Here is a 13106-nt window from a genome sequence, read left to right as displayed (position 1 = left end):
GTGGGGCCACCTCCTGCTGCCAAAATCCTCCAGCTCCTCCTGGGCTTGCGGCGCTGCCCCAGCCGGGGGCAGGAGGTGCCGTGCCGGCAGTGCTGCAAGCAGCACATGCTTCTGTTTCCCACCCGGCCGAGGAGCGCGTCGCTGTGCCAGCACAAGGACAAGGACAGGCAGCGGTGCTGAACGCCGGCAAACTCCAGCCCTAATTAAAAGGCCCCGGCGTGAGCTCGCTCTGCCTGGCTGTCCCCGCGGCAGGGAGCTCGGCAAAGAGGGCCGGGACGTGGGTACGGAGATGGTGAGGAGCCATCGGGGCAGGCTCAGCCCCAGCCATCCCGGGACCTCGGCGGGACCTGTGTGGGACACAGGGGATGCTCCGAAGCGACACGGCACGGCGAGGGGCAGGGAGGCACGGCAGAGCCGCTGCTCCGCTCGCAGAAGGCAGCATAACCCCCCGCTGACCCCTTCCACACACAGCGCGCAACACCCCTAAATCAATTGCATCTTATTATTACAATATCAATATACAATATTCCTACAATAACACCATTGATTTTCTACTCAGAGGCTGCACCTAAGTCTGTTTTAAAGAGGAGGGAGTTAATAGTGCCCTCATTAAAAATCTATAGATTGCCCCCCACCCCAAAAAAGAAAGAGCAGTTTATATTCATTAGGGCTATTGAATATAAAGTAATATGTTTGTGTAGGACATTGGAGTAATGTGATAATCCGTCCGCATATCAGGGAGAAATCCACTTAGCAACCCTGTCAGCTTGACAAGAAAAATGTGCCCATAAAGTCGGGAATACATCGAGGGAGCGAGCGCGAGGGAGAGCGGGGGCGCGCGGCCGTGAGCGCGTGCGCGCGGCTCCGGCAGAGCGGTGTCGGCGGCGCGGGGCCACCGTCACCCTGCTGCCGGCACGGGGACGCGGGCGGGCACCCCGCTGCCCTCCGAGGTGCCTGGGGCTGGGGCAGCACGGCTGGGCTGGGGTGGGGAAGGTCGGGGCTCAGCCTGCTGCCACCCCGCGCACGGTCGCCTGGTGGGACGCGGGGCTGGCGGGTGCCACCGGGGGCCGCGGTGGCTGCGGGACCCCACGGCAGCGTCCCCACGGGCAGAGCAGGGCTGCCCGCAGCCCTCCGCCTGTCTCGGCCCCGGGCTCGCCCCCAGCCCCGTGGTCACCTTCGCAATGGATTAAGCCCTGAAAGAGCAGAAAAGCAATCCCGTTCGCGCTCTCTTAGGTTGTCAATTGCCATTTTTGTAATAGAAATTCCTTTCACAAGGTAACAACGGCCAGATTTAGAGGATTTCATACTGCTAATAATTCCCCAAACAGCCATCTGACGGTGTTGTTTTAAAAGCCGCTTAGTTTTTTGCTTTGGAGTTTATGAAAATCTCCCACTCTAATATCCCGAGAGCCAGCCTATAATTGTGTTATTAAATCAATCGGAGCGGATTACATTGTAAAATCAATAGATGGCTGTAATTGCATATTAGAAAGTTGTTCTGCTGTTGTTGATTTTTTTTTACATGGATAATTATAATAAGCGTGTTTACCTTAGCGCTGATTTGGAATCAGCCTCACTAAATGACTAAGGGCGAGCTCGGCGCTCCCGCTGCCAGGGGGCTGTGCCACGTCCCCGTGATGTCCCCCTGGGAGGCAGCTCCTGGGGAAGCTGCGGTGCGTGGGGCCGCTTGGCTGGGTGCGAGATGGAGGGGCCGGGGTCTGTGGGCAGGAGCTGGGGGCGCAGCAGAGGGGGAGCCTTGTCCTGGGATGGCGATAGCGCCCTGGGCACCTCCCCAGCTCCACAAGGTGCTCGCTTCGAGCAGGGACACGTGGCGATGGGAGACGGCTCAGGGCAGGACACGCTTGGTGTGCCAGGCCCCTTCAGTGCCACCCCGGGCACGGATCTGCCTCCGGCTGGACACCTGTGGCTGTGCTGGGGCCGGGCAGGGCAGCGCGGCGGCACCGGCCCTGCCGCGGGCACCTGGCAGCGGGGCAGCGCTGCCCGTCTGTGCGGGGCCCTCAATCCGGCACGCGGCACTGTCAGCAGGCAGCCTGCTGTCTCCTAGACAGTGAAATATGGCCACAATTAGCCCGGATACAGTTCAATTATGATAAACAGCGTTTGCACCCTTTAAGCCGTGATTAAAAGGCCTCCTCCCGTTGATAGAGAGACCTAATTTCACATTATTATCGCTGTAGCTTGATTATAAAGCACTCCCTGGATTTACAGTTGGGAGATGGATGTGGAGGCTTCTTTATCATTTACACATCAGTAATGATGCAGCCTTCCCTCCACCACAACATCCATCCAGCGGCGGCGGGGAGAGGGGGGCCCGGGCTGCGCCCCCTCCCGGGGCGCCCTCTCCCCGTGTCAGCCGGGCCCCGCTGCCACACACAAGTGGGCAAAGTCACCCTTACGGTAACAGCTTGATAAATGGGCGCGCGGTAATGAAATGGAGACATCAAGGCGTGGGGCGAGGAAGAAAGAGTGGTAATCGGAACGAGTGGAGCTGTCCCGAAACGGAGGGGAGCGGGAAGAAGGATCGCCTCTGTGCCGTGTGCTGTCAAGGGAGAAATTACACATTTACTCTTGCTTTTTCTTAAGGAGACGGCCCTCATAGATCAAAACATGGATTTACAAGCCAATTTTCAACATGAAATATAGACACCAGGAATCAATTTAAGCCCGGCTTCTATTTTAGCAAACGGTGCCTGCGTTTAGTCCCAGGTAAATAACGCCAGGAGCGCCTGCCCCCTCCCCGCCTCGCAGCCCCGCGGCCGCTCGCTCTGGCCACCTCGGGCTGTCCCCTAGCGCCGGGGCCGTCTGTGGCCCTGCAGCCCGGTGGCACGGCGGCACGGCATCCTGGGGCCAGCAGGCATGGGGTGGCACCAGGGGTCGGCCCCCAAGCGCGGTGGCAGAGCTCGGTGCTGCGGCAGGGAGAGCCGGGTGCCACGCAGCCCCTGCCCGAGGAGGGCGAGGGGAAGGGGAACGTGCGTGGCTGGTAGAGGGCAGCTGCGGTGCCACCGGCCAGCCCCAGCCCCGGCTGAGCTGCGGGGACAGCTCCTCCGTGGGCCTGGTGCTTACGGGGGAGCTGGAAGGGGACGGCCACCTGCAGGCTGGGTGGCTGGTGCTGTGCTCGCAGGGAAGAGGCTACTGGCCCAGAGCTGGGGGCCAGCACGGATCCGGCTTGTGGGAACGCTGCCGTTCCTATACATCCCCGTGGCTGCACCACACAGCAAGCAGTGGGCTGGGGGACACGGAAATGGCAGTGGGGCACGGCCTGGGCAGTGCTGCTGCCCCGGGCCAGCCTCCAGTCCTGGTGGTGGGGCCGTCCCCGTGCAGCGGGGCTGTACCGAGCGGTGGTGACGGGGAGCTGGGGGCCCTGCGCTCACCCCACACCGCTGCGGAGCACTGGGGCAGAGGCAGAGCCCTCCGATGGGGCTGGAAGCCCTGAGGAGCAGTGGGACACTGATGGGGCCAAGCCCACACAGTCGGCTTGTCCCCTTGGCTGGGCTGGAGGGGACACGGGGCCGTGCAGCTCTGGGCACAGCCCGCACCCGGCCTCGGGGCTCGACCGAGGTCCCGGCTCTGCCCTTTGGCAGCCCTGGCCCGGAGCGCGGTTCTAACCCAGCGCCTCTGTGCTCTCTCCGCAGATGACTGTAAGAACATCGCCAACATCATGAAGACACTGGCCCATAGAGGCTTCATCTTCAAGCAGACCTCCAAACCCTTTTGATCCCCAAGGCAGGCCAGGCAGGGCTGCATGCGCCCGGCGCCGGCGAGGCGGGGAGGACGGGCTCTAGCATTCAAACGGCAACCGAGGCCAGAGGAACCGACACAAATCTCAATTCAGCTGTTACTCCAGTAGAGGTTGTATATATGGGAAGGCAAATCTGTGTAGACCTGATGTGACTCCCTCTCTGGGCTGCTCCGGACATTATGCCATGCTAGCGGACAGCCGCGTAGGGCGCTTGCACCACATTTTAGACTCGTAGTTTGTTCTTTTCTTTGGCTCCCGATTTCCGTCCCCCCCTCCACGTCCCACCCCGTCCTCCCTCTCCCGCCCTGTAGCCACAGCGTTCCCCCCGGCATGGGCCGTCCCCGCCTTCCCCTCTTCTTTCTTTTCTCGGTTTTATGTTTTCAGGCCTTGACGGCTGCTGCAGCGACGCAGCGCGTGCCCGCGCCTGGGCTGCGCTCGAAGAGGCTCAGCAGTGTCGAGACGGCCCCGATCCTCCCCACCAGCCCCGGCCTCTCCCCGAGCGCCTTTTTCCCCTCTTTTTGAGTCAACACTAACCCCTCTCTGACTCCTGTATGTGACAAACGCAATCCGTCTCTTTATGTTCAAGGTGAAGTGCCTGTATTCTCCGCTGCAGAGCCCCCGGCAGCCCCACCATGGGCTGCGGGGCCCCGGAGGGCTCCCTTCAGTGGGGCAGGGGCCCAGCGGGCGGGCGGGCGGGCGGCAGGAGGGAGGTGACAGCGCCCGCGCGGAGCTCCCCTGGTCCCATCACGTCCCATCCCGTCCCCGACCCGTCTGCTCGTGCCTCTTGCGGGGATGGGTGGGATGCCTGGCCCTGCCCCAGCCCCGCCGACCGATTCCAGCTCCACCGGGGCCAGGCCCGCCGCAGCACCGCGTCCATTGCCGGCGGTGGACGTGCCAGCGCGCACTGGCCCCCCCGACCCACAGGTACCTGAGCAGGGGAGCTGCAAATTGGCCCAGGTCCCCAACCCTGCTCCCCTCCCATCCCCTCCAGCCTCCCCCGGTTCCCGAGCTGAGGCTCAGCCCCCGCGTGCCCACGGTCCCCGCACGCCGCGGGCCGTGCCGTGCCCCTCGCGGGTCCCCGCGGATGCTCAGCAGCAGCTGGCTTGTTGCCTGAGAGCCTTGCCGAGCACATCCCCTCCGGCTGGGTGGGCTCCCGGCCGGCCAGGGCGGTCAGGGGGCAGCTGTGGGGCAGGCTGAGGGCACGCGTCCCCCCAGTGTCACCCAGCCCCGGGGCCCTGCTGAATGGAGCCCTCGTCCGGGTGCTGACCTGCAGGGAGGCTGCAGCCCCGGGCCCGTGCGTGCATGGCCTGGAGCGAAGCCGGTGACGGCAGCCAGAAGGGCAATACAGGCACTGAACTTGGCGGTACATGACTGCATGGTGTGTGGTGTTCCAGTTAAACCAACCGATAATGCAAACCCAGCATTTTCATTGTCTAGTTATTCCAATCCTTGCTGTAAATGTGCCACATGAATAAAGTTTGGGGGTAAAGGAGCCCGGGCTGTGCCCATGCATGTGCGGGTGTGTGCGGGGACGGAGGGGGCTGAGCCGGGTGGGCGCGTGGCGGCACGGTGCCCCACCAGCGGGGCTGCCCTCCTGGGGGTGCGGCACCCCAGCACATCCGTGCACCCCAAATGCCACGTGCAAACGCAAGCTTTTTGGCTGTGAAAGGGAGATGGGGATGTGCGCGCACAGCCTTGGTGCTACCCAGCACAGCCTCGAGCCCAGAGCAAGGTGACTGCCACCAGCAAGTCCCACCAGTGTCTGTCATCACCCCCTGCCCTGCAGCCTGGCAGGCGGTGCAGGATGAAGCCGCATTCAGAAGGATGCCAGGGAGAGACGTGCTCCCAGCACACACAGTCCCTGCTACACGGCCCTGTGCCCATGCACAGAGCAGCTCTGCACCCAGCCCTGTGCAGCGCCATGCCCAGTCCCCGCTGCAGGGCACCCGGCAGCGCAGGGACCCCACAGGGACCTGCCCAGCACCGCGGTGCTGCAGGGAGCAGGGACGCGGCCACACGGCTGGCACGAAGCGGGCAGCTCCCGGAAAGCAGGGGCAGCCTCAGCCCACTTGCTCCAAGCAAAGGTCACGGGGGTTTTAATGGCTCCCTCCGTGCAGCCCCCGATCAGCTTTATTGACCTATTTTCGATGGAGTCGTCTAATTAGTTTTCTATGAAAACTAAGAACTTGGCCTTTGCCCTTTACTCCTGCAGGCGAGAATGTGACTCAGAGGACGTTGTCAGGGCAGATCGATCGCCGGTTACACTTGAAAGGCAACGCAGAGGGGACGAGGGGGTGGGCAGGCCAGGTGGGCACCCAGCTCTGCACGACACCGGGCACACAACCGGGGCCACCGGGGCCTGCAGTGCACGAACCCAGGCTGCCATCACTGCCTTCTGCGATGCCACAGCCCCTCCAGGACCCTACGAAACAAAAACCTGACCTGCCCGAGGTGTAGCCAGGACGGTTCTCCCCACCTCCTCCTTTGCTCAGCCTGGCGGGGCGGATGAGCACTCTGGTGCAGGTTGCAAACGATGGGTTCTGTATTTACAGGGATGCTCACAAAAATCTGGTGGGTAAAAAAAAAAAAGGCAGCCACACTGAGCCACGCTGCCAGCCACAGGGCTGGAGGCAGAGCTGGTCCTGGTGTGACGGAGCTAATCCTGCAGTGCCAAGAGGCTGGGCTGGCACCTTGGAGGGGATGGCATCTCCCTGACATGGGCAGGGCTTTGGGACAAGTGTCTTTGGGGTGGGGGGTCTGGGTGCGATCAGAACGGGGCTGAGCTCCGCAACCCAGCCCTGAGGGAGCGCTTGCACCCAACAAGCCCTATGGAGCACAGCACCAGGAGAGGGGCAGAGCAGCTCCACACTACAGCCAGCTGTGCCGGGGCTGCTTGGAGCAGGAACAGGCAGAGCCTGGAAACTCCTCTGCTGCCCAGGAGCTGCCGTGAAAATTGCCCAGGTGCACAGCAGGAGATGGAGAGGGAGAACCACAGCGCCTCCAAAAAACACCTCTCTTCACCAAAATATGACTGAGCAGGACTGATGGGCTCTGGAGGGTTCTCACCTTTCATGGAGTAAGTTTTAGGACTGAATCCAGGCACACATGCGGGGTAAGATGCGGCCATTCACACCACACTGGGAACATGACCCCCGTGTACTGCTGCACTGCGCTGTCTCCGTGCCAGGCGCTGCACGGACACCACAGCCACGGCTGCCTCCCATCACTACGGGGTCAGCACCCAAAGCTCTGGGCACGCCAGTGACCGGGCACCCAGCAGCATGTGATCGGGTCCCTTTTGCACAACGGACCGTGGGCAGTGGGGAAGGAAGGGCTGCACACAGCGCCTGCAGCCACATCCCCGCCGTGCTGAGCCCTGCAGCCATCCCCATCCCTAACGGGCTCCCCCAAACACTCGGGGCCTCCCCACGCCTCCTCCCGCAGGTCCCTCGCACGCCGCTCCGTGTGCTCGGCGGCAGCGTGGTGGGAGGCCCTGCTGCCCACCCCAGCGGGAAGGCGGCCCCAGTCCCCGCTGCGCACCCGGCAGACGGCAAACAGAGCATGGAATTTGCACGGCTAAAAGTTAAATACAACACACACACGGATTTCGTCAGAGGGCCTGGCACGGCTGCCTTCGCGGGATCCGATTAACGGGGAAATAAAAGGGCCAGAGAACCCACGCAGCAGCGCGAACAGATGCCCTATAAAAATCAAATACGTGGTAATCAAGGGGACCGAAAGGTACATTTAAAAAAACAAAAACCCACCCTGGAAACAAAGGAACGGGGCTTTGTGGCTTTCCTGGGAGGGCTGTGGAATTAATGGGGAAGAGCACATGTGTTTGATAATCTTTATATGGCAAAAGACCCATCTTTCAAATATGTCACAAATTCATATTAATCACCTTCCTATTGCCTTCTGTGGCGCAGCTATTCCAGTTGCCTTGGGCAAAATTGGGAACTGTCTGGTTAAAAAAAATGTTTTACATTATAATTTACAAGAGCCTACAAGTCTAGTTTCTTTTAATGGAAAGAACGATTAAAAAAAAAAAAAGAGTGGAATATATATACACCCCGGTATATATACACTATATATATATATTAAAATATATATATATATAAAAGACAGATATTGTAACTCCATCTGGAAAGAGAATGTTTGATCTTAACAATGTAACTTCTAGCTTTCAAACAGGCTCAGAAAACAAGAAGTCAGCAGGAGTTCAGATAAAGGAAGCTTAAAAGTCAAATAATTCTGACTCTGAACCCGAGACTTCTTAGACTCAAGGTCTTTTCCTTTACCCATTAATGGGCTGACTTGTGAGCTCAGGAACAAAGTGCTGCAATGTGAGGATTTCTGAGAGTCACTCATTACAGATCACTGAGTGGAGTCTGAGTTGCGGAAATCAAAGGATCCAATCTGGAGTAACTGGCTGAACTTCTGCTTGGAACTAATTTGTTCCGAGTTCGGCTCACCTTTCACCTCCCGACGGCCCTGAGCACAGTCCCTACCGGGGTCAGCGGCAGACGGCGCCGGGGGGATCCTGGCTCAGCTTTAATGGTCAGCGACAGGCACCGCAGCCCCCGGGAGATGCTGGATGGCAGCTCCGGGAGGAGGGACGCAGGGGATGTGGCAGGGCAGTGCCGTGCTGGCCTTTCTGCTGCCCACAGCAGCCGCGGCACACAGGCACCGCTCCTGCCCGGGGCTCACGGCGCACGCCCTGCCCTGCTGCACGGAGCGCAGCGCACACAGGAGGGGCTTCCAGGACGGGCAGCAAGGCCCAGGGGCTGGCATCACCATGGGGCAGCGCTGCTGGGGACCCCCAGGGATGTCTGCTCCTGCCTATCCCCAGAGCATAGGCTGAGCTGGAGAAAGGCCCTGGGGACAGCCCCAGGCTGAGAGCACGGCCAGCTGTTGGCACGAGTGTTACCTCCGTGTGCTTTCATCCAACCATGCCCAGTCCTGGAAAGGAATCCAGGCTTGCAGAGAACACGGGAGTCAGGACTCAGTCCTATTCCTGGCTTTGCTACTCTCTCCCAACATCTGGAGCAGGATACTTCTCTCCAGGGAAACAAATCTGGCTTCAGGGGAGCAGCTGGCTCGGAGGCTGTCCTAATCCATGCTCAAACCAACATGTGGAGTGCCATGGACGGGCAGTGATAGACAGCACAAAGGGATTCATTCTCTAACTCGGGGGAATTTGAAGCAGGGAGTTTAAACAATTACCCTGGCAGCTCCGTGGCAAAGCACAGGCTTGAACTCCAAGTTCAAGGCTGGCGTGGCTGGGCTAAACCACGGAAGCAGCCTTGGTGGGGCGCAGGGCAGGCGGTCACCCACAGACACTGCAGGAGGCAAAGGAGCATGGCACGCTGCTGAGCAGGCAGGCTGTGCCCCAGCACACCACCTGCCCAAAAAACAGCTGCGTGTTGGTGCTACCAGCTCTGCAGGGTGCGGGCACTGCCATGCAGCCCAGCAGGACTGCCCCAGCCACCCCCCAGCCTTCCAGGTGCTGATTTTTTAACTGTGACACCAAGTGTGAGGCACTGGGGCAGGGCAGGGAACACCAGCAACACCCGGCCTCCAACCAGCTTAGTCCATCCTTGAGAAAAGATGGTTGTGGGCCACGAGCCGCCGGTCCCTCACGCTGCCTGAGCACCCAGAGCTGTCAGAAAGGTACAAGGCAAGCGCTGTGTTAGGCCATGCCCAACTCTCCAAACATGCCTGAGCCAGGCAGAACATGGCACAGCAGCCCCGTTCCCCTTCTCCCCAAGATACCCCTCCAGCTGGGATGTAATTTTTCCCCCCTCAAAAGGTAACATAAAATGGTCACAGTGTGAATGTGCTTGACCTTTTGTCTTGGACTAATCTAATTGTGTCGTCTTTGTGTAATCAGCCGGTAAAGGTCAGTGCTGTATTTAACATGGAGGCCCTTTAGGTACTGAATTTGCCTTGCAGTGAATTAACTTGATTATATTTCTTTCAAATATGTCAGAGACCAGGTCAGTTTAACCCTCTCTGCGCTGCCTGGGCCCACCTCTTTGTTTCCAGCTGCAGGAGGTGGCGCTGAGGAAGGATGTGGTCACACACTGGGGCTCCCTCCTCCTGCAGCCATGGCCACCGCCACCACCTCCTCTCCCACCTTCCCAAGGAGCAGTCCCAAGGGAAAGCAGGTGCGTTGTGAACCAGCCCAAGAGGTTTCCAAAGCAGGACATACTCTGGACCGCATGGAGGGGTGACACTGGGGATGGAATGCAGTGAAAAAAAGATTCAGAAGACTCCTTTGCAAACATGAACCTGTCTCAGCGGAACGCTTCCTTATGACTCCACATTGTCACAATTGAATAGGACATTACTCGAGTCCAGATTAATGTGTCACCTCTGCCGTTGACAGATAAGGTGTTCTCCATATCCTGCAATAATACATTATACATTTGAGAAAGGAAAGGTCTGTGACGCTACCGGGGCAGTTTGTCTGAGGCGGCGGGGATGCCACTGCGTGGAGACGGGCAGCTTTTCATCAGGCAGTTCAGCTCAGCTGTGCCAGAGGACTGCACAGAGGGGAAAGCAACCTTGGCTGACCCCCAGGCGTACCCTCGGCCCTGAGGCAGTGGTGAGGGGCTGGCAGCCTACCCTCGGGGAGGTAGGGAGGAGAGAGCTAGTGATGGATTTACAGCATGCGCAGGACACTGCCGCAGGGCTCGTGGTTGAAGCTTCAGTGGCTTCCAGAACCCCTAGGTCTGGCTTTCCTTCCTCAGCACTGGCAGTGGGGCAGAGAAACAACCCTTTGCTCTTCAGATGCCTCTCTCCTTCCCCAGCCTCCTGCCTCAGGGTGGGCTACCCCCTCAGCTCCAGGGACTCGGGCAAGTCATGGCTCATTATATCAAGGCTGCTTTTCCCACTTGCTTCCCTCTGCTGAGCAGCCCTTATGGGGCTGTGTCTAGAAGGAAAATGCCTCAGGCCTGCAGCTGTACTGGCATCACTGTTGCTGCCCTGGTGCAAGCTCTCGTCACCCAAAGCCTCGCTGCTTTGGTCCACGGTGGCACCCACATCAAGCCATCTGCCTGCATGCAGGATGTAGAAAGACCTGCTGACCCCACCTATAGCACCAAGAACACTGTCCAGCACAGGAGACGAGCCCAGAGAGCACTGGGACTTGGGGAAACGGGCGTGCTGTGCTCCCTTGGACGTGCACGCCTGGAGGGAGGGCAGGGCAGCATCCCCAGTGCTCGTCAGGGCATCTGCGTCGGAGACCTGAGTGCTCCCTGTTCTGCCCCCCCAACCTTCCTCCTCACCGAGTTGGGGGTCAGTGGTGCTCCTACTACATCAATGATCTGGTCCTTGGCATCTCCCTTGCCCTCCTCGATGCCGAGCCCTGCCTGGCCATCTGGGTGGGCACCTTCCACACTGAGGGGGCCAATACTGCCAGCTTTGGCCAGCGCCTCATAGCGGTGCCGTAACATCTGCAGCTCATATTCACAGTTGGCAAAAGCTTGCTTCAGCTCATACAGCAGCACCAGGTCACTCCGCAGCTCGTTGAACATCTGCACAATCTCCTCCGTGGGCATAGGGTTGAGATCTAGGGAGATAAAGGAGTCCTGTTAAACACACAGAACAGCAACCCGCATCAGAAAATCCCTAAAAAGGTCCTGGCTGCACAGTTCACTCCCACAAAGATGTGCCAGGGGCCTGACTCCCATCATGTGGTTCTTTGTAATTGGCATCCAGAACAGTTGGACTCCTGGAATTTCCAGGTTGTCCTTTGGCTATGGCCAAGGACTAAGAGTGAACTTGCTAAGTCCAGGACTCACCAAGTGAAGGGTGAAGAAAGACTGAGATCAGATCAGATCAAACCAGAAGGCAGAACCTTGCTACCCACCAGCTGATACAACAGGAGCAAGTCCTTAGACGCTGTTGCAGAAGACAGAAGAGCTCCTGTTGTCCCCTGTGCACGCACCAACAAGGAGCAGATGGGCTGAGCTCTCTCACCACTGCTCCTCCCAGAGCAGGGCTGAGGCACAGAAGTGCTCCGGTGCTGCATTACAGGCACACCTTAACACAGACCCCAAGTGCTGGTAGCAGGGGCTGGCACCTTGTGTTCTGCAGCCACACACACACACACAGAGCCAGGAAAGCTGCGTGTTCTGGAAGAGGATGAAGCTCTGTGTATCTGTGCTGGTACAGCAGGGCCCTGCTGTCTGCAGGGCTGGCCGCATGCCCCCAGCCCTCTAGCAGTGTGTTCACCCACACACAGCCCAGGTGGTTTCTGCACTCTACGGCACAACAGGGCTGGAGCTCCAGGAAACCCTTGAGATGTGTGCGCTTTATAAAGCTGGAGTGGGGAGTCAGAAACCCCTCCTTACCCTCATGGAAAGTGGGCTTTAAGAGGCACTCAGATCCTTCCAAAGGCTTCCCTAGCAAGCTCAGCTGGCACTCTTTCAGCCTCAATCCTGCCATTCCACTAAACACTTTTACACTCCAATTAATCTCCTTCCATCTATTTCTCCTTTATTGTCAGTCAAAAGATCTACCTATTTTTCCCTGGGCTACAGACTGCTTTTAACAGGGAAAAAAAAATGACAGTAACTCCCTTAGTTTTAAGGCAGAAAGGGGAAATCACCCGGGTTGAGCTGCTTTTACCAGCTACAGGAGGCTTTCGAAACTGCACACAGTCTCTGAGGCAACGTATCAAGCCACAGACCAGTTGGCCCAAAAAACTAACAAGAGCTAACAGAAGTCAGGGCTGGGAGCGGGTTCAGTAAGCTCTTGTAAATCACCGTAAGGCTTTTTTTTAAAAAAAAAATAATCCTGCAGACACAATGCAGGGGAAAAAAAAGACCTCAGGTGTCTAATCAAGGGGCACTGCATGCTGGGACCTGTAGTACCTGCGAACCACACTTGCTGCACGGAGGGCAGCAGCTGACCATGGGCTGCACTGCTTCCCCTCTGAGTACGAGGGGGCACTGTACGTGGCAAGCAAACCCTTCTTTCTGCTGCTAAGACACTGGAGTTCAAGAGTGAGGGATGTGTGTTTACTTGCCTTTCAGCAGAGGTGCTCCAGATTTTCACACAGCATGCAGCCTATAAAGGGGGGATGAACAGTCCCAGACGCATTTTGGACTTGCCACCGTGAGCAGTAAATTAAGAGGAAACGAAGCTTGAAAGCAAGACAGGGCAGCCCTGAACAATGCGCGTGCCATGGTCACTAACACACTTAGAAGTACCTCTCCCGGCAAGGCTGAGATTTGCCTTCCTAATACTGTGCTGCCTCTCTTGATGGTTAAAAAGGCCCAAACAAGAGAGAAACAAAGGGTCTTTTAAAACATTTTTCTACTGGGAGGAAAGAAAA

General features: G+C 58.4%; 2 protein-coding genes across 4 annotated transcripts in view; one reads left to right on the top strand and one right to left on the bottom strand.

Moving 5' to 3' along the window:
* ERI3 (ERI1 exoribonuclease family member 3) overlaps positions 1–5252 on the top strand; it is a 115694-nt gene extending 110442 nt beyond the window's left edge. For 2 of the 3 annotated variants that reach the window (XM_035333260.1, XM_035333261.1), the window contains exon 8: positions 3654–3813. In XM_035333260.1, coding sequence (XP_035189151.1) covers positions 3654–3736 — 83 coding nt within the window. In that variant the 3' untranslated portion in view covers positions 3737–3813. Of the gene's footprint in view, positions 1–3653 lie in introns of all 3 variants that reach the window. The other variant, XM_035333262.1, reaches the window with a different exon arrangement.
* A 2344-nt stretch (positions 5253–7596) lies between these two features.
* Positions 7597–13106, bottom strand: part of DMAP1 (DNA methyltransferase 1 associated protein 1) — a 30181-nt gene continuing 24671 nt past the window's right edge. Inside the window, exon 10 of the mRNA XM_035333489.1 lies at positions 7597–11336. Within this exon, the coding sequence (XP_035189380.1) occupies positions 10990–11336 (347 nt within the window). The 3' untranslated portion in view covers positions 7597–10989. The remainder of the gene's footprint in view (positions 11337–13106) is intronic.

Source organism: Oxyura jamaicensis, chromosome 8, assembly GCF_011077185.1.
Source record: "Oxyura jamaicensis isolate SHBP4307 breed ruddy duck chromosome 8, BPBGC_Ojam_1.0, whole genome shotgun sequence".
In the NCBI taxonomy this organism is placed as follows: domain Eukaryota; kingdom Metazoa; phylum Chordata; class Aves; order Anseriformes; family Anatidae; genus Oxyura; species Oxyura jamaicensis.
The sequence above is the reverse complement of the archived record's forward strand: the minus strand, read 5'-3'. Positions and strand labels throughout refer to the sequence as shown.